General features: G+C 41.6%; 1 protein-coding gene across 1 annotated transcript in view; it reads left to right on the top strand.

The window, feature by feature from the left end:
* Positions 1–19,786, top strand: part of LOC308081170 (protein NLRC3-like) — a gene marked incomplete at its 3' end in the record, with an annotated part of 69,780 nt that overhangs the window by 46,206 nt on the left and 3,788 nt on the right. Inside the window, exons 7-9 of the mRNA XM_080457563.1 lie at positions 6,124–7,957; positions 10,358–10,531; positions 14,419–14,580. Coding sequence (XP_080313689.1) covers positions 6,124–7,957; positions 10,358–10,531; positions 14,419–14,580 — 2,170 coding nt within the window. The remainder of the gene's footprint in view (positions 1–6,123; positions 7,958–10,357; positions 10,532–14,418; positions 14,581–19,786) is intronic.

Here is a 19,786-nt window from a genome sequence, read left to right as displayed (position 1 = left end):
GTTACAGGCAGCATTCATGTCGTTAATGTATAGAAGGAACAGTAACGGCCCTAGAATGCTGCCTTGAGGAACCCCGCAGCTCACCGGGAGGGATGAGGACATGGTTCCGTTGATGTCAACCACTTGTTCTCTACCCTCCAAGTAAGATCTCATCCAATTTAGTGATGTGCAATCAAAACCAATCGCCCTCAGCTTATCAAGTAGAATTGCGTGGTTTACAGTGTCAAACGCCTTTTGGAGGTCCAGCATGACCATGCCACAGTATTTGCCCGAGTCTACCTCACGTTTGATGTAGTCGGTCAAATATAGTAGGCATGTGTCAGTGGAGTGGGATGTTCTGAAGCCTGATTGGAATTCAAACAACAGTTTACGCTCGCTGAGGTAGCTGTTGATTTGTTCTTGGATTGATCGCTCTATAACCTTTGAGATGGAACAAAGGATGGAAACAGGCCTATAGTTGCCAGGATCTAGTTTGCTTCCTTTTTTAAATAGAGGGATTACTCTTGCCAACTTGAATTCTTGTGGGACGTGACACTGACTGATGGATAAGTTTGTAATGTGGGCTACTATGGGAGCAATGGAGACCGCTGCGTCTCTGAGGAATCTGGTGGGGATGTTGTCAAGGCCGGTGGCCTTGTTTGGCTGTAGGGCGAGGAGTTTGTTTTGCACATCATCAGTCAATACAGGTTTGAAAAAGAAGGAATATTTTTTAGCCCCTAGTTTCTCATAGTGAGCTTGAATGTGGTCGGGGCCATACAGACCTGAATGCTGAGGGAGTTTGCTTACCAACTGGGTTGCAACTGTGGTGAAGAAACTGTTAAAACAGTCAGCTACCAATTGCTTGTCGGTAGTGAGCGAGCCACTTGAAATAATGCAAATGTTTGTAGATTTAGTCTGAATTTTTCCGTTGCAGCCTAATTGTTTTAGTGCCTCCCACAGTTTTTGTGGGTGGCTTTTGTTTGCCTCTATGTTCTCATTTAAGAAATTCTTTTTGGCATTTCTGATCAATTTAGTAACTACATTTCGTAGATTTCTGCACTTTTCAAGTAGCTGCTCACTTTTGTTTTTCCTGAGCTCGGAGTAGCTTTTGTTCCTGAGTTTGATGGCATTCAAAATGTCACCCTTCATCCAAGGTTCTGTGCTAGCTTTGACCCTCACCACCTTTGTGGGTGCGATGTTATCAAGTACACACAAAAAAGCTTTTTTGAAACAGGACCAGGACTCCTCCACAGAGGTGCAATTTAGGACATGGGACCAGTCCATTTTTCCAAGAGCGGTTGTTAGAAGATCACTTGAGTAGTGTTTCATAGACCTGCAGCTGATTGTCCTGTGACAATAAGCTCCAGGTCCGTGAATCTTCCGTGTGCAGAAAATGATATTGTGATCACTTAAGCTACACTCAATCACTCCACTCTTGGAAATTCTGGATTGGTCCGTTGTCAACACTAGGTCTATGATTGATTGAGAAGCAATGCCTACCCTTGTAAAATGCTTTATCAGCTGGGTAAAGCTGTGCAGGTCACAGAACTTTCTGAGGGACTTAAAGGTAGCTGAGTCTTTCTTCAGAACACAGGTGTTAAAGTCACCAATTAGTACCGTCTCAGAGTTTCCTAAACCCGCCACATGATCCTCAATCAAGTCATAAAAAGCATTTTGATCTGGGGGTCTGTAGATGGCGCCAATTATCAGTGGTTTTGCATGTGGGTATAACATTTTGACCCAGACCGATTCAGTGGGGTTGTTATCCATATCTGGGATCACATCGTAAATAATGTCTGATCTCACATAGATGCAAACCCCACCCCCAGAGAGATTTCTGTCTTTTCTGATGACATTGTAGCCCTTTATTTCAATCTCAAAGTCTTTGATGGAATTATCCAACTTAGTTTCTGAGAATGAAATAATGTCTACCTTGCCACTTCCAAACATGGATCTCAGTTCAGACATTTTTTCAGGGTTTTTAAGACTGTTAACATTCAAGTGAACAATGTGGGTACCTCTAGTAGAAAAAAGGCCATCCATGTCTTCAGTTGAGTAGTAACCATTGTCCCTTACAGGCTCTGGGAGGTCGGTGGGGGGGGTCGCTGATGGGCGGGGGGGTAGGGGGGTTTGGGTTAAAACCTGATCAGCTGGTTTCGTGGTGTCTGCAGGGGGGACTGCCAGACCTTCCTCTGTCCTGCTGTGGGGGATGGGGTGGGGGGAGGGGGGGAGGGGGGGTATGATCGGGGGAGGGGGGTGGGGGCTTTGTGATTGCAGCAGGGCAGTGGGGGAGGGGGGTGGGGGTGGGGGAGGGGTGAGGCAGAAGTTTCCACGCCGATCCCACAATGGAAAACCATGTAGATGACCAGTGACCGCTTGGAAAACAGGGAAAGGAACTCCGTTTCCCAGCATTCCTCTTGGTGGGATACTATGCGGTTGTCCTGGTATCGACTGGTGGTGGTGGTGGTGGTGGAGGAGGAGGGGGGGTGGGGGAGGGGTGAAGCTGTTGTCCCGCGTCGACGTCAAGCGGTGGTGCCAGGAGATGGCAGAAACAGGGGGAAAAACACTGTTTTCCTGTGTTTCCTGAGAGAAACCCTGTGGTTGTCTTGGGCCCGTGTGTCGCAGGAGGAAATCCTCTTGATGACGCTGCTGTTGGGGAAGCCCTTGTCTCGTCACCCACATTCCTTCAGGCGGTGGTCTGCTTGAGAATGCAGGATTTGGAGCCAGCACAGACGTTAACCGGGACAAATAATCCATCCTTGTTTCTCCAGCTCTTTGCTGGGCTTCTTTCTTATCAGGTGAGGTGGGCCGTTGCCAAACAAAGTTAATTGTCTGCATGTTGTGGTCCGGACCTTGTCGGGCGCTTCCGTCGCGTTTGAAATCAGCTGTGATGTTGCTTACATTGTAGTGGTGATCATAGGGAGTCTCCGTGGTGCTCTTCACGGTCGGTGGGCCGGGATTAGAATGTACATTTCCCGACAACATTAGACTCAACCAAATAATCTTTCTTACTGTAAGGCCGTCCAGCTGGTTTGGTGTCCTTCTCCGTGTTTGTACCGATTTACTCGCGCCGAAAACTTTAAAAAGTAACGTCGCCGCGTCTTGCGGTAAATCTCCGTTTGCACAATGATGGGTCATTCCTACTATTCGGTGCCATTTCAGCCTAGTAACTTTCTTAAAAAAATACATTTTTTGTTTTGTTTGATTTAGTTTTCATTGGACATTAAACTTACATTACACTTACACTCAATTACATTACATTGCATTGTAAAACGGTTAACATGTTTCTGATAAAGGTAGCATGTAGCATTGTTGCATCAGACATGTCAGATCATGCTGGGATAACATGGGTCCTCAGGTTTGTACAAACCAGCTGGAGTAAAGTAATGTAAAATAAAGTAAGCAAAGTAAAGTAGGCTATAAAAGATCTGGACAAAAAATATAGTAATAACTAGAAAATACTGTATGGGCGTATGGGGTGTGGGGAGTTGTGTGAGGTCATGACCAATACAAACCATTAGTGTTAAATTGGAGCTTGAAATTTTCAAAATTATTGCCATTAACTGCCAGATGTATTTTCATATTTTTTTAGCCAGTGCCAGAGATTTTTCATTGAAAAAAAAAAAGTACTCAGGAGCCGAGATAAATAATTTTAAAGATTTAAGTTAACAAGGAAGTGGATAGGAGTCTAGATCTTTGAACAATCATATCTCCTTGGTCTTTGGGTCACTTCACGTAGATCTATGCGATTGGCACGTGGCGGCTTTAAATCGGTTCGCGTAGATCTACGTGATTGGCAGTGAATCAGTTAAAATTTCACCCATTTACACACACATTCACACACCGATGGCGGAGGAAACCATGCAAGGCACCTGCTCATCGGGAGCGATTAGAGGTTCAGCGTCTTGCTCAAGGACACTTCGACACTAACTCTAGGGGAGCCCGGGATCTGCAATAACAAACCACACAAAAGAGGACGTGTCTTTTTGCTTTTTATGCCTTCCACACTCACAATCACACATAATACACACAATACAATTAAACCCTGAATAAAACTGAGAAGAAAGCCTAAATGTGCCAGTCTGCGTATATGAGCGGCTAGCTTTAGCCTAGTAAACACGCTAATCCTTTGTTCACAGTAGTTTGCAGTCGTAGGTTCTCATAGGTAATTTAACTGTTGAAATAGAAATATAAACACACATAAGCAACTTATTATGAGGATAGCATGCTACGGAAACCAAAACTTGTGTAGATGGAATATTTGGAACAACTTTACATTATGTTTGCAGCTTATAACTCCGTACATACCATTTCCCCCTCCAATCTCCATCGAACTTATTTCACACTGAACAACAAGTTTGGCACCCCATACGGCACAACTTCCTTTGGAAGAAATATAAGTTGAATGTATTCTACATTAACAGTTTCACCAGCCATAAAGTGCCATACCAATAATAGGTATATTACCCCTGAGTATACTGAAATATCCATAGTAATCTCCCGCACCAATCGGAAGTTTTTAGGACGTTTTTAATACTGCTAAACAGACTTTTTAATACTGCAAACTCTCGTTGCAATAACCCTGATAGTCCGCTAGATGGTAGTAACTTTCCATGCATTACACCTTAACTACGGTATTTAACCCCAGAAAGTTCCACAGTGTGTGTGTGTGTGTGTGGGGGGGGCTGGGGGTTGGAGCTTGCAGTGTTTTACAAACGTTTTAGCATCAAAATATACTTTGAGTACCAAAGTAAAAGTAGTCAATGTTCAGAAAATAGCAGATCTATTCAATTCAATTCAATTCAATTTTATTAAAGTGTCAAATCAAGACACTTTACATGTAGATAAGCTCATAACGCGTCACATTGTAACATTGTAGATCGGCTGTGTGTGGTTACTGTAGGTTTTGTATTAATAATCAAACATTTCATGTAACTAAAGCTGTCATATGCTGTAAATGTAGAGTTAGAGGTAACACACATAGAAAGTAAAGTAAAAGTACATCAAAATTGTATTGTGCATTGTAAGCACTTGCATAGTACTTGAGTAAATTGACTTTGCTGCGCCACTGAGCAGCCAATGGATGACAGGCTATCTTTCACCAGGTGTAATGATTGCTAGAGTGTGAAGAGACATGGGTTGATATTAACTCTTACCCTGCCAGAGTTTTTTTAGAGCAGTCTGTAGCCTCTGCCAGGGTTTTGAACGATTTTGTTACCTTTTCAAGTAGCCACAACATTTTTTCCTTCAGTATGATTGATCCCCTGATGGTTGCTAATCACTGAGGAGATTCAGGTGTGGTTTCACAAATGTCAACGAGGTCATTGTGACCTCGTTGACATGTGTTGTCTGATGTTTGAAAATAGCTCAAAACCAGTAGTTTTAAACCAAAAAACAATGTGAATTGTTTGTCCGTTTGAATTTTAACATTGAAGTGAATGGAGCAGCAAATCTTTGGAAATTGTTATCTTCTTATTCGTTTTGAATATCGAAAAAATGTCAATACTCAATAATTAAAGAATCTTTTTAGATTTTTTTTTTTTTGAATTTTTTTTTTTTTTTTAAACGACTTTGGCAGGCAACAGCTAATTTCTCAAAAACGTTTATAAACGTCTTTGGCAGTTATTGTGTTAATGGTCTTAACTCGAAATATATACATCACACAGCTTAGATCTTTAGATTAAATCAGAGAGCAGACCTGTGCGAACTTGGTGATGTAAAATAAATATTTGTATTGTAAAACAATGTGGCCACAGTGACACAGTGAAAACACGGGGCATTTCTCCTCTGTCCTTCTCTCTCCCCACTAGCAAAACCCATTGGAAATGCATTGGGTGCTTAAAGTTAATTATTTCAAAAACTACAAATGATTTCAAAAAGAAAAGTACAAGCACATGTGTCCACAGTAAGCTGGATTTTTTTTAAGTTTGAATTTAGTTAAGTGAAAGTATGTGGGAGTAGTTAGGTGCCATACTTTTGGGGGAGAATAAATAAATAGTGACGATATCTATAGTGTGCTCGCTGCTGCTGCAGCGAGCCCACAATAATGTCAAGTGAAAATATTGTGTCATTCATTATGTTAACACGTCATGCCGATCTTGTAATTTCCCTCAATATCTAAAGAAATTGCTTTGTTCCTTACAGATTTCCTGGTGGAAACACAAAAAGATACACTTCCTCTTACACACTACCAAGACAAGCTTAAAACAAAAGTGGAGGACCCATTTGCGTGTGTACCTGACGGGACAGTCCAAAGGGCGGATAAGAAGGATTTTGAAGAATTTTACACACGTCTCACAATCGCACGTGTGGTTGACACAGAGATCAGCAGTGCACATGAGGTCACACATATGGAGAGGAAGAAAGCAGGGCAGGAGATCCAACTCAGTGAAATCTTCACACACCCTTCTGGACAAAACAAACGCATGAGAACAGTGATGTCAATTGGCGAAGCAGGAGTTGGCAAAACCTTTCTCGTACACAAGTATGTCTCTGACTGGGCAAAGAAAAAGGATCAAGATCCCCATCTCACATTTGTGCTCCAATTCCGCCATCTCAATTTGCTGAAGGAGGGAAAGTTTAGTTTGGCTCAGCTAATTCATGAATGCAACCCCACATATGAATGCATCTCAGAAGAAGCTCTTAATGACATCTTCACCAAGCTGCAGACGTCAGGAGAGACAAATTACGACAAGAGTCTCTGCAAAGTTCAGTTCGTCCTGGATGGATTCGATGAAAGCCACATTAACTTAGACTTCAAAACCCATCATAAATGCTCTAAGGACTTGTCCCAGGCCGCATCACTGGAGGTTCTGCTAGTCAACCTCATCAAAGGGAAACTGCTTCGCTGTGCTCAAATCTGGATAACCACACGCCCTGCAGCAGCCAAACAGATCCCTGAATGCTTCGTTGACATGGTAATAGAGGTGAAAGGATTCACTGATGAAATGAAGGAGAAGTACATCGGGAAGAGAATCGGAGATGAGAAGCAGGCCAGCAGAATCATCTCACACGTCAAAGCATCAAAGAACCTCCACATCATGTGTGACACCCCAGTCTTCTGCTCAATCATTGCCACCGTCCTGCAGGACAAGTTGAAGACAGATGAGAGAGGAGAGCTTCCCAAGACCCTGGCTGAGATTTACAGCCACTTCATCTTTGTCCAGACAAAGAGGAAGTGGCTAAAGCATGGTGAGAATAAACAGAAACTCTCAGAGGCTGATAAAGCAGTTCTTCTGAAGCTGGGCAGGCTGGCGTTTGAACATCTGCTGAAAGGCCGCCTCATTTTCTATGAAGAAGACCTGGACAGATGTCACCTTGATATTAAAGAGGGTCCAGTGGACTCAGGACTGTGCACAGAGATCTTCAAACCAGACAGTAAATTCTTCCAGGAAACTGTCTATTGCTTTGTTCATCTGAGCATTCAGGAGTTTCTGGCTGCAGTTTACCTGTTTGACTGTTTCACACAGAAGAACATGGAGGTACTGAAGGCATTCCTGAACAATGATGATTTCAACAGCAACAGTTCCCTGTCTGACTTCCTGAAAGCTGCAATTGAAAAAACCCTGCAGAGTGAAAGTGGCCACCTGGACCTCTTTGTCCGTTTCCTTCATGGAATCTCACTGGAGTCCAACCAAAGAGGGTTAGGAGGCCTGCTGGGTCAGATAGAGAACAGTCCAGAGGAGATCCAGAAAGCCATCACCAACCTGAATGAGATGGATCCCTGCAGTGGCTCTCCTGACAGATGTATCAACATCTTTCAATGTTTGATGGAGATGAAGGCCCACTCAGTAGGTCAGGGGATCCAACGGTACCTGGAGTCAGGAAAGAGACTCTCTGAGACCCAATGTTCAGCTCTGGTCAGAATGCTGCAGATGTCAGAGGAGGTTCTGGGGGTGTTGGACCTGCAGAAATGCAACACATCAAAGGGTGGGCAACAGACACTGGTCCCAGCTGTGAGGAACTGCACAACAGCCAGGTTAGTCATGGGGCCAGGTTAGTAGTCATGTGAATGTCAACATATTAGAGCACCATTCATTCATACAGTGAGACCCTCACTTCATTTACATATGAATGGTTCAAACAGTATATTGATAGCATCATAGTGTATTTAGCGTGCAGGTGTGTGTGTGTGTGTGTGTGTGTGTGTGTGTGTGTGTGTGTGTGTGTGTGTGTGTGTGTGTGTGTGTGTGTGTGTGTGTGTGTGTGTGTGTGTGTGTGTGTGTGTGTGTGTGTGTGTGTGCGTGCGTGCGTGCGTGCGCGCGCGCGTGCGTGCGCGCGCGCGTGCGCATGCATGCTGTGTTTTTCTTGTGCCGCGTTGTAGCTTCTCTCATTCCTTTCTGCAATGCCACTCCTTTTACACCATGCTCACTGTAACTATTAAATAGTTACAGTTTTAGGCAATACACTGATATATCTATAGCAGTGGTTCTCAACCCGAGCCCCCCCTGGTGGTACGCAGTGGAGTCTCCCAAAAAAAGAAAAAAAAAGACAAAAGTGGAGTGAAATATTTATATTATACTACAGATAGTTCTTCTGACCAAGCAATTGTTTGAAATAGACTCAACCAGCCGTGCTGAAATGAACATGACAGTCAGCGCACCTAGTCGTTAACTCTCTCAGTGCCAGGCCCCGAGTTATCCCGAGTTTTTACTGTATACCCTCAGTGCCAGAACGAGAAATCCCGAGTTTTTATTATCATTATTATTATTATTATTTTTTTTTTTAAATGTTCAGAACCCAAGATATCATTATCTGAAGATTTGCAGCTCCATCCACTCTTTGTTTTAACCTATAACTGAAAAAGGCTGTATCTCGCTTCCTAAGCATTTTTGTAAAGAGAGCATGAAGAAACCCTCGCATCTCAAACGGCATCTAACAATCAAACACAGTGCTGCCTGAAAGACAAACCACTTCATTTCTCAACGAGAAAAAACTGAATCAGGCCAAGTCCATGATTAAAACCTCTGTATCACCTGTGGATAATTAAACACATCGTGTCTGTCTGTCTGTGGCATTGTCTCACAAATGCAGGAATTAAAGGAGTAGTTAATCAAAAAATGACTTATTTTCAACACCCCATGAAGCCTTGAATTCATGGAGATCTTTTAGTTTTTGTTGCATTCCTGAGACAATAATTTGATGACCAGCGGAGTCGGTCCTATTGAATAAATGTGTCTCCTGTGTTAACTGTGCATAACTGAATAGGATGGGGTAGGTCTACGCACATGTGTTTTAATATCAGTTAATATGGTGGTACTTGGAGAGCCAGATATCTTCTGAGGTGGTACCTGGTGTGTGCTCTATAGCAGTGCTATGACCCCCAAAATTAACTCTTATTTGGCTACGGACCCTCTTCTGAAAATATGTTGTGCCAGAGACCCCCATACAATAATGTGTCTTGTTAAAATGGTTCGAAACTTATCCCTTTTCTTTCTTTGCAAGTTTTACTTAAAACAGCAGATCTACATCCTACAACGCATCACATTGTGAAGCGTTGTGAGCTTGTAGATCGACTATTTCCAAATAGCCAATGTACAGAATAGGGTTAAACTGTGATGCCTCTGGTTGGTGTGTGTGTGTGTGTGTGTGTGTGTGTGTGTGTGTGTGTGTGTGTGTGTGTGTGTGTGTGTGTGTGTGTGTGTGTGTGTGGCAGAACAGAACAAGAAGTCAAGTCCTCTCTGTACTATTTACAAGTGTCCTCATCAGCTATTCTACAATGAAAACAAACTATACCAAATGAGAAATGGATCATACCATTAGTGAAGGGGTGTACAGAGGATTGTCTTTTAAACAATGAGCTTGGTCATTACCTAGGTTTACAAGTTACTTAATACACCAATGCAAGTTCCATGCTGTAGTTTAGAGACAACTTTCCATCTGTTCTTACTGACATCGTGTTAATGTCTGAAGAACCTGATAGAAGATCTTTTAGGTGCCTTTCACACCTAAGGTTTGCTTAAAAGGTTCCGATCAAGGACCAAATGTTTACATTGTTACATTGCATTTGGTCTGGTTAGCGTTCACACAGAACTTTGTTAAGAGAACCAAAGTATGTAAACAAATGACATGCGGTCGTACAAGCTGTCCATCTATTGACAGAACATGTATTCACTTCACTGCCATAGGGTGGAGCAACAGCAGCGTGTTGTGATCGTTTTTATTATGTAATGGTTGTATCCTAATCAAATGAGAACAGAGGAAAGCTATGAGCACATTTCAATTAAATATGTGTTAATCACGGCCGCTTATTTACTTGGCCAGAAAAGTAGCCAAACACATGTACATTTCAGGCAGCACCACAGGTAACCTCCTTGACAGTGAACACGCCTGATCTATTTTGTTCATCTCTGATTTTACATTTAATCTGTAATTACAGACTTGGTGACTGTGACCTCAAAGAGAAACACATTGAGGTTGTGGCTTCAGCTCTCAGGTCTAATCCTTCCCATTTGAGAGAACTGGACCTGAGCGGAAACGTCTTGGAGGTTTCCGGACTAGAACTCATCTGTGCTGGACTGAGGAGTCCACACTGTTGTCTGGACATTCTCAGGTCAGACAAATTTACAATTTGTATTTTGATTTGTATCAGTTCTGTTATAGTAAGTGATTATAATGTAGTTGATGATGGTGGTGGTACTTTATTGGAAGAGTGTGGTTAAGGTTGAAATCATGGTAATCCACACTGACCATAATATTGATAAGATACAGTGACTAATATATGTAGTCTTTTTGCTGAGATACCACATTTAAAACACCTCTGGTTACACTATGAGTGGTTGAATGTGTTTTGTCAGACTGTCATCCCCTAGTTTTGAATGGTATTTATATTAATTCTTAATTGGAGTGAGTATTCATTGCAGTATAGTCAGGGGATATTAGCAGAAAGATTTCCAATCTTGGAATAAATTCCTTACCAAAAAAAATCTTCACCAATGTGTTTGTAAAGGTGTCTAGTAACACATCTCACAAAGACTGAAATTCAGTTTCCCTAGGAGAATTTTTGACAGCTGCTGAAAGTTGGGGTACCCACCATTTCCCTGCATTTCCATGCAGGGCAAAAAAAAACAAATTTTAATTCTGTTTTAAGTAGCATGTGAGGGGTCAAACTAGGGTGTTTTTATGATTCTGAATCCATTGCAAGCATTTGTTTTGCACCAAAACCACTCCTTGGGCTAAAAACAGCCCAATCTCAATGGGCTTTTTACACAAAAAGTATACCTGGACAAGGATGGCTATGGCCGTTTTTCAAAAAATCTGAACTTTGAACATTCAGTGGATTTTCTGTGGTCTGGGGTTTTCTGGATAATTAGGCTGAAAAGTAATCTGAGCTTGGCCCTTCGGCAGTGAGGTCACAGTCGATTAATCCCGCCCACTCTCCTCCTCGCCCCTCCTCTCCCCTATCCTTTCCTTTGGGGGGGGCGGAGCAGAGGCGATGATTGACAGGCAAAATCCCTCACCAGCGACACCCGCAGGCAAAGATTTCTTTTTTCATTGCAGTTGAAAAGGCTTTAGAAATGTGAGACAAAAACACCTACAGTGAATCACTGGAGTGGAATTTTCAGTTAAAACGTTTTGTACACGTTTGAAGGACCAGGACAAAGACTCTGAATGTGGTGTAAACATGAATGTCATGATACCTTTAAGGTAGAAAGTAAGTAGTAAGTTTTCCTCCCTAGTGTGTCCATTATGAGTGAGTGTGTTTATCTCCTTCCTACATGAACTATCTTTCTGAACTCTGTAGCTCTGAATCAGTGGTGGAAGAAGTACTCATGTTGTTATTTGTATTATTATTAATGTTGTTATTTGTATTATTATTATTAATGTTGTTATTTGTATTATTATTATTATTATTAAGTGAAAGTAGCAATACCACCATATAAAAAGACGTAAAAGGCCTGTATTCAAAATGTTTTAGTTAAATGGTGCATTTATATAGCGTCTTTATCCAAGGCACTTTACAATGATTGTGCATTACATTCACCCATTCATTCATACACTGATGGTGAAGGAAACCATGCAAGGCACCAACCTGCTCATCGGGAGCAATTAGGGGTTCAGTGTGTTGCTCAAGGACACTTCGACACTGACTCTGGGGGAGCCCGGGATCGAACTGGGAACCTTCGAGTTGCCAAGCGGCCGCTCTACCCCTGAACCACTGCCGCCCTAAAGTACAAAAGTATTGGCAGCATATAGTTAAAGTACAAAAGTATTGGCAGTATATAGTTAAAGTATAAAAGTATTGACAGTATATGGTTAAAGTATAAAAGTATTGACAGTATATAGTTAAAGTATAAAAGTATTGACAGTATATAGTTAAAGTATAAAAGTATTGACAGTATATAGTTAAAGTATAAAAGTATTGACAGTATATAGTTAAAGTACAAAAGTATTGACAGTATATAGTTAAAGTATAAAAGTATTGACAGTATATAGTTAAAGTACAAAAGTATTGACAGTATATAGTTAAAGTATAAAAGTATTGGCATCAAAATATACTTCAAGTACCAAAGTAAAATAACTCACACATGTTAAAGTTTCATAATTAGTCAAAATGTGTGTAGTCTGTCTATGATGCACACTCTGTGGTACAGCAAGCTTTGTATTTGGAAAAAGCGTTAAATACTGAGATTAAGTCTTATTTTGGCAACACTAACTGGTAGCTCTGCGTCCTTACAGCGTGTGCCTATAGGGAAGAAATGGTTGCAGGGTCCTAGTGCCCAAGGATATGTTGGAACGCAAGGAACAAGTGTCGGAGGCAGAGACCCGTGATTAAAATAGTATTTGATAATGTTTAGCGAAGTTGTCAATCACATTTCTGTGAAATGGTTAATTTTGAAAGATATAGCAGTGAAATATTAAATAGTACATATATTTTATTCAATTGAAAAAGTTACTGTGTGTGTGTGTGTGTGTGTGTGTGTGTGTGTGTGTGTGTGTGTGTGTGTGTGTGTGTGTGTGTGTGTGTGTGCATGCTCAGTGAGAGTGTTGCAGATTGTGACTCATTCAATTAGGGATTTCATTAGAATGATTTTTGTTTTAAGCACATAATACAGAAGCAGTTCAGGCCTAAAGCTCAATTTATTAAAGGAAAAATTAACAATGTTCAGAGAGGGGGTGCATGCATATCATGCAGAAACAAACTTAGGTTCTTCCCACGTCAGGAGTTAGCAGGTTTTAAGGTGAAACAGTGCAGGCTTCATGAACGCTCCTACGTTGCCTACGAATAAAAGAAACACAACGTGAGCTTTGTACACTAACACAACATTAACAGTGAGAAATGTGAGTGAGTGTATCACTTACCGCCGGACGGTGTTTCCCCCAGGGAGTCAGCAGTGAGTGAGCCAGAGTGAGCACTTTAAGTAAACTCAGTCCAGCTGCCTTCTGATTGCCCCGCACGCAGGTGTCATCACTTCCAACTGATTGAGGATGCAGAGTGGCACGTACCGCCCCTCAACCAGTTGCCCTAGGCAACAGGGCTGTCTGAGGTGCTGGACTCTAGGCTCCTCACTCTGGCTCCAACTGTATCAAAACTCACCTGACCGCTGGGACTGGAGCGAGACTCCACAGTAACATGTAATGAACCATAGTTATTCATCTTAAAGCAGTGTATTTAATGGACACTAAAGGGAGTATCTCACCTCAGAAAAGAAAGGATGGGTCGAGGGGTGGGAGGATGTTAGGAAATGATTCCATACTGTGTTTGTTCATCTCATTTTTATTGACTTAAACATCATAATTCTGCCCAAGAATATCTCTGATATTGACTCTGGAGGTCTTGTGTGTTCTGAAGCTGCATCTCTTAACCATTAACAAGAAATGTTTTGAAGTAAAATACAATAACAGTTTACTGAGGGAGTGTAAGAGTACCAATTAATACAATAAGAGTTTACTGAGGGGCTGTAAGAGTACCAATTAATACAATAACAGTTTACTGAGGGAGTGTAAGAGTACCAATTAATACAATAACAGTTTACTGAGGGACTGTAAGAGTACCAATTAATACAATAACAGTTTACTGAGGGACTGTAAGAGTACCAATTAATACAATAACAGTTTACTGAGTATACTGTGTAAAAGTACCACTTACTATAAAATGCACAACTCAACTGATAGTCTTGTGTGTTCACACTATGCATGTCTGGATAAACAGTGTTATTGAATCCAAAATGACTAGATTAAGTGCTTGATGCTAAACAGAAGGTTAAGTGTTAGCCATTAAAATGTTATTTATTGACTGACTAAACATTTACATTATTCTTTTCCAACTTGGGACACTAGTCCAAAACATTGACAGTCGATCAAGACCAGCTCCTCTAAAAGATGGCTGCAAGCACGTTCTCTATCCAGGAATATATTTGTTTTTAATCTCTCTCTCTCTCTCTCTCTCTCTCTCTCTCTCTCTCTCTCTCTCTCTCTCTCTCTCTCTCTCTCTCTCAGACTGAAGAACTGCGCGTTGTCAGAGAGATGCTGTGAAGTTCTGGCCTCAGCTCTAACTTCTAATCCCTCCCTCCATCTGAGAGAATTGGACGTGAGTCTAAACATGGTGACTGAGTCGGGAATGAAGAAGCTGCTCTCTCTCTCTGGGCTGAAGGATTTCACGTGAGTAGACATGGGGCCCTACTTTCTGGGAGAACCCGCAACCCGCTATTTGTGGGTAATGTTTGCATGTGGGGACATCACCCATCGCTATTCTATAATTTTCTGTCATGTGCAACACGCAACGCTGCCCCTAAACGCATGCGCTACACGCTATATTATTCACAGGAGTGGTTTGGGCGTTACATTAATCAACCACTATGCACAGAAATGCTGCGCACCTTGTAGTGGTGCCGGCCACGGCAGAAGAATCAACTATCAACTAGTCTTCAAGAGACATAAAGGTGGCCGCACACACTTCATGTCTTATGAAGACTAGAGATTGCTGCAATCCGATTAACAGATTGGATATCGGCTCCATATCAACCCAAAAAAAATAATCGGATCAGACTGCAGCGAAAATGACCGATCAAAGCACTCCAAAAAGAGTGAAAAACTCCCAAGAGAGAGCAAGAAGGCAAAAGAAATAACAGAGCACATTTCCCAGTTTATAGTGCTGGATGACCAGCCACTGTCGGTGGTGAATAATGTCACATTTAAATGCTTAATCGCATGGACTGACACAAAGAAGTGCACAGCACACGTCCCGAATCAAGATTTAATTCAAATTTCTCTGTAATCCACACAAGTATGTTTATAAATACCTGTCAGTTAAGTTATATCACCAGCCGATCACAGAAAACTATTTGAAACGCAAGTGACAGATTTTGGTTGAATGAACCACACTCGCTTTGGGACTCGAGCCCCGCTCTCTGGAACAGTGGTGGAAAGTAACTAAGTACATTTACTTAAGTAAAATGTTGAGGTATTTGCACTTTACTTGAGTACATCTAATTTCCAATACTTTTACTTCTACTCCACTACATCTCGTAACTGAATATTGTAGCCTACTTTTACTCCACTACATTTATTTGAAAGTTATTAGTTACTTTGTAGATTTTGATTATTATTACAAAACAACCACTTCAGCCCATACATTTCGGCCATTTGAAAATAGCAGATCTACAAGAAAGGAGAAACACTGTAGTGTCCGGTAGTGGAGACGTTGTGTTAGACAAACATTGATGCATTGTTGTTGTTCTACTTCCTACAGAGTGAAACATGGTGGAGAAGATTGGTTCAATCCTCATCTCATTAAAGGATGTGAGTATCTGTCAATATTGTAATTTTATACATAGTTTTTTAGGGCAGATTCACACCTACTGTATAGTTTGGTAGACTCAGGGGTTCAGGGGTGCAGTTGCAACATTTGGTTTGGTTTGCTTTCACATTGTACTTTGTCAAGCACACCAAACATTGCTAACAAATGTCACATAGTTGACGGGCGCTTGTTGATTGGACATCAAGAAACTCATCGTCATGTTCTTGTCTTCCATTGGACTGTTGCATGTTGGATTTAGGTAGCCTGGGATCCAGCCTGGGATCCAGCCTGGGATCCAGCCTGGGATCCAGCCTGGGATCCAGCCTGCTTCGCTACGTTCGGCGGATTGTTTTTCTCTCTTTGCTTCTCAGTCTGGAAAGCCTCCCATTGGGAGGTTTTGCAGAACTACACTAGAACTACTATGATGATTGGATGTCGTTCCAACGAATGAGAGTAGCGTTAGGCAACCTATGTCATCAGCCAGCGCCACCCTCCATGCTTTTCACACTGTTATTTTTCTGCGCATTGGAATGACGTCTCACTGGTGCTTTGTCCCGCCCCGCACCACAGACCAATCAGAAGCCACGGCAGGACTCAAGCCGTTTGGCATGTCCCGCCTCCCTTGGAGATAGGAGGCTTTCCAGACTGAGAAGCGAAGAGAGAAAAAAAATCCGCCGAACGTAGCGAAGCAGGCTGGATCCCAGGCTAGGATTTAGGGGTTAATGAGGTAACTTCAGGTGAAGCCCTGTTTCAGTGTTACAAGTTAGTCGTTCACTTCTTACCTGGGTACATCACCATGGTAACATGCTGCATGCATCAGATCAACACATACTACCGTCTACTGACTAGAGCTGGGGCAGTATGGATTTGTATTTTCCGCGGTAATTAATCCCCGCTTACCGCAGGTACGGTGGTATTTACTGAATACTGTGCAGGCGTGTGCAAAAAAATATATATACTTAAGTGAAAGTATCTGCAATGTATCTGCAATACTGCGCAATGTTGAAATACTCTGTTACAAGTAAAAGTCCGGAATTCAAAATGTACTTGAGTAAAAGTACAAAAGTATTGGCATCAAAATGTAATTAAAGTATCAAAAGTAAAAGTACTCATTGTGCATAATGTCCCATTTCAAGTTTTCAAATGTATAAAAATGTTTTGAAAAAAGCAGATCTACAAGCTCACAATGCGTCACATCGCGACACATTGTGAGCTTGTAGATCTACTATTTTCAAATGGCTGAAATGTATATAGGGCTGAAGTGATTAATGTATGTTTTGAAATAATATTCAAAATCTACAAAGTAACTAATGTTTTCAAATAATTGTAGTGGAGTAAAAGTATAATATTTGCCTATGAGATGTAATGGAGTAAAAGTATTGCAAATTGGAAATACTCCTTTAAAGTAAAAGTACCATGTACTTAGTTACGTTCCACCACTGCCAGCATAAGATTAATTACTCACCTTCTGCAAAAGATGAGGAAAGAGAACACACTTTTGTTCCATAGGCCCACATTGTCTTCCTTTCAGAGAGCATGGTGGTAAATATGATCTTTTGCCCCAAAGTCTTTATATTCCATAATTTCTGTGTTGTTTTTAATGCACAGAGGAATGCAGGCTTGACAAACCGTCAAGGGCATGGAAATCTTTTTCCTTTCAAAACGAATTTCAAAATAAGAGTTTATTTTCATCTATACTTATTATTATTATATATACTTAATATATTATTATACTTATATTATTATTTTGAAATCGTACTACCGGAAAAGAAGTAGCCAGGTAGCCTAGTTGAAACTGACGGAAATAGCAGATCTACAAGATCTGTGAATTTGTAGATCTTCTCTTTTTGGCACGTGATGCGAGACACTATCGCACGCCGGGATATATATATATGAGAATGAAATTACACTGGTGATTCCGGCGCAAGCTATTTCAAAACATTTAATCAATTCAACGTAGAATGAACAAACGTGTTAAATGAACACTGTCTGTACTCTAGGCACTTAAAAAACTATGTCAAGATCAGGATTAGAACGCATGCAGCTCCCCCTGGCTTAGTTTTTTAGCCTGTTGTCTCAGTCACTGCTATAACTTTACAAATTGTGTTTATTATTAAGAAGAATGTATTTATTGACTTTCATTATTGGTTATTAGGCTACAGGAAATTGTGAAACATACGATACAATTCAAAATTTTCATTAATCAAACTCAAACAATAAGGCCTAAGTCAGTGTGTTGTCTGTTGTATTGAAGTGACACACTATGCTTTCACAGTCACACCGCTTCATTTGATGTAGCAGGCGGGGCACGCAGTCTCACGGGCACCCATGTGCATGCCAGTGCATCTGCGGGCGTGTTGATCTTCTTGCTCTCTGAAGGAGTTGGATTTCACCTTATGACCCACACAAAGTACACGAGACAATAAGGAAAAACCAGACTCAAACAGGCAGCCAAGGGTGTAAGGAAACATGTTTTGTATTCAGATCAGAGAGATATAGAAGGTTACAGTATATCACAGGTATGGTTCCGCATCATCGGTCGCGTCTCTCTGTCGTGTAACAGAGAAAGCAGTAGCTTTTAACAGAGTCCAGTAACATAAACATATGACATCATAGGATGTGACATCGATGAGGTTCCGGGCGAAGGTGGACTTCTCGGATTGGATGAGAGCGATGGTTACGTCGTCGTCTGATGATGGTAGATGATGGTAGATGATGATTGTGTGACAGTTTATCTCTGGACAACAGCGTCCCCATGTCTGGGTCAAACACGTTTGACATCTGCTTCTGACCTGTCACTGGTCAGTGGAGATTTGGTGACACTAAGGAAAGACAGCTGTAGAGAAGAGAACACCCAGATACCGTGTTCCCAACACAATAGATTGCCACAGAAAAGGCCTGCATGACTTTGACCTTGGCTGGCAGACAGAGGGACTAAGAGTACAGAGTACTTTTACCATGACAAAGTACAGGCCCGTATGGCATTATTAATAGGACATTTTAACCAGGTTAAGGACCCTAGACACATTATGATAATTAAGATAAGAGATCAAATGAAATGACTCTATCACTCTCTATCTGGCGACCGGAGAAGATGATGAAGTTTACAATATTCTCAAATGGGAGCTTCTTTCTGAGCAACAGTTGTTCTCCTCCTGAGGGTAAAATTGTTACGTAGGAGGAATCTAGTAAGCCACCCGATAGTCGCCCGGGTTGCTAAAAATCGTTATTTGTGGACCTGCCTTGTATTGCTTTAAAGATGAACAGCCGCAGCAGACAGTCTATCTAGAGAAACGGACGCGTTTCGGCACGTCGGCCTTCCTCAGCGTTTTTAAACTAGTCCGGAGTTTGAAACGTTGAGGACGGCTGACGTGCCGAAACACCGTTACCATTGCTTTGATCAGCGCAATATATCCGTTGATTTAAAAATAGCCAATCTACAAGTTCACAACTTGTCAAAATGTGTGAGGTCAGCCTGATCTCCAAGAATTTAGTATACATTGCATAGTAGCCTAGAAAGCCTGAAAATCTGTGCATATATACGGCGAGTTCCACGGTGGGCGTAACCAGTTGCAACCCGGAAAAACCCGGAAGCAGAGCAGTCCCCACAACAAAATGTACGATTCTGTGCCTATCGGTACATAACTCAAACGGCGCTGAAATCTGTCTGGAGCCGCAAAACCTATTTTAGCCCACTAATGCAGTGCCGCGCCAATAAATGTGTTGCAGGCTTTGACGCATATTTGACAGAAATGTTGAAACTTTTATTTATACTTTTACATTTATTTATTCTACACATCTTTACAGCATTGGAGCACGCACAAATCTATGTCTCATATTACAGCAACGATAAATACAATTTTAAATGTGAAAAAAAAACATTGTTAATTTCCATAATGTTTTCTATAGCTACAGGGAGCCACAAGGGAAGGGCTGAAGAGCCACATGTGGCTCCAGAGCAGCAGGTTGCAGACCCCTGGTTCAAGGGAACGTCGCAACGTTCGGGACGGCATCTCGTTCGCTTTAGCTCACTCGGTGGTCCCTTACGTGTCGACAGTTCCCTTGAAA

Source organism: Gymnoscopelus braueri, assembly GCF_963280865.1.
Source record: "Gymnoscopelus braueri genome assembly, contig: SCAFFOLD_52, whole genome shotgun sequence".
In the NCBI taxonomy this organism is placed as follows: Eukaryota; Metazoa; Chordata; class Actinopteri; order Myctophiformes; family Myctophidae; genus Gymnoscopelus; species Gymnoscopelus braueri.
This window is presented reverse-complemented; position numbering and strand designations above follow the sequence as displayed.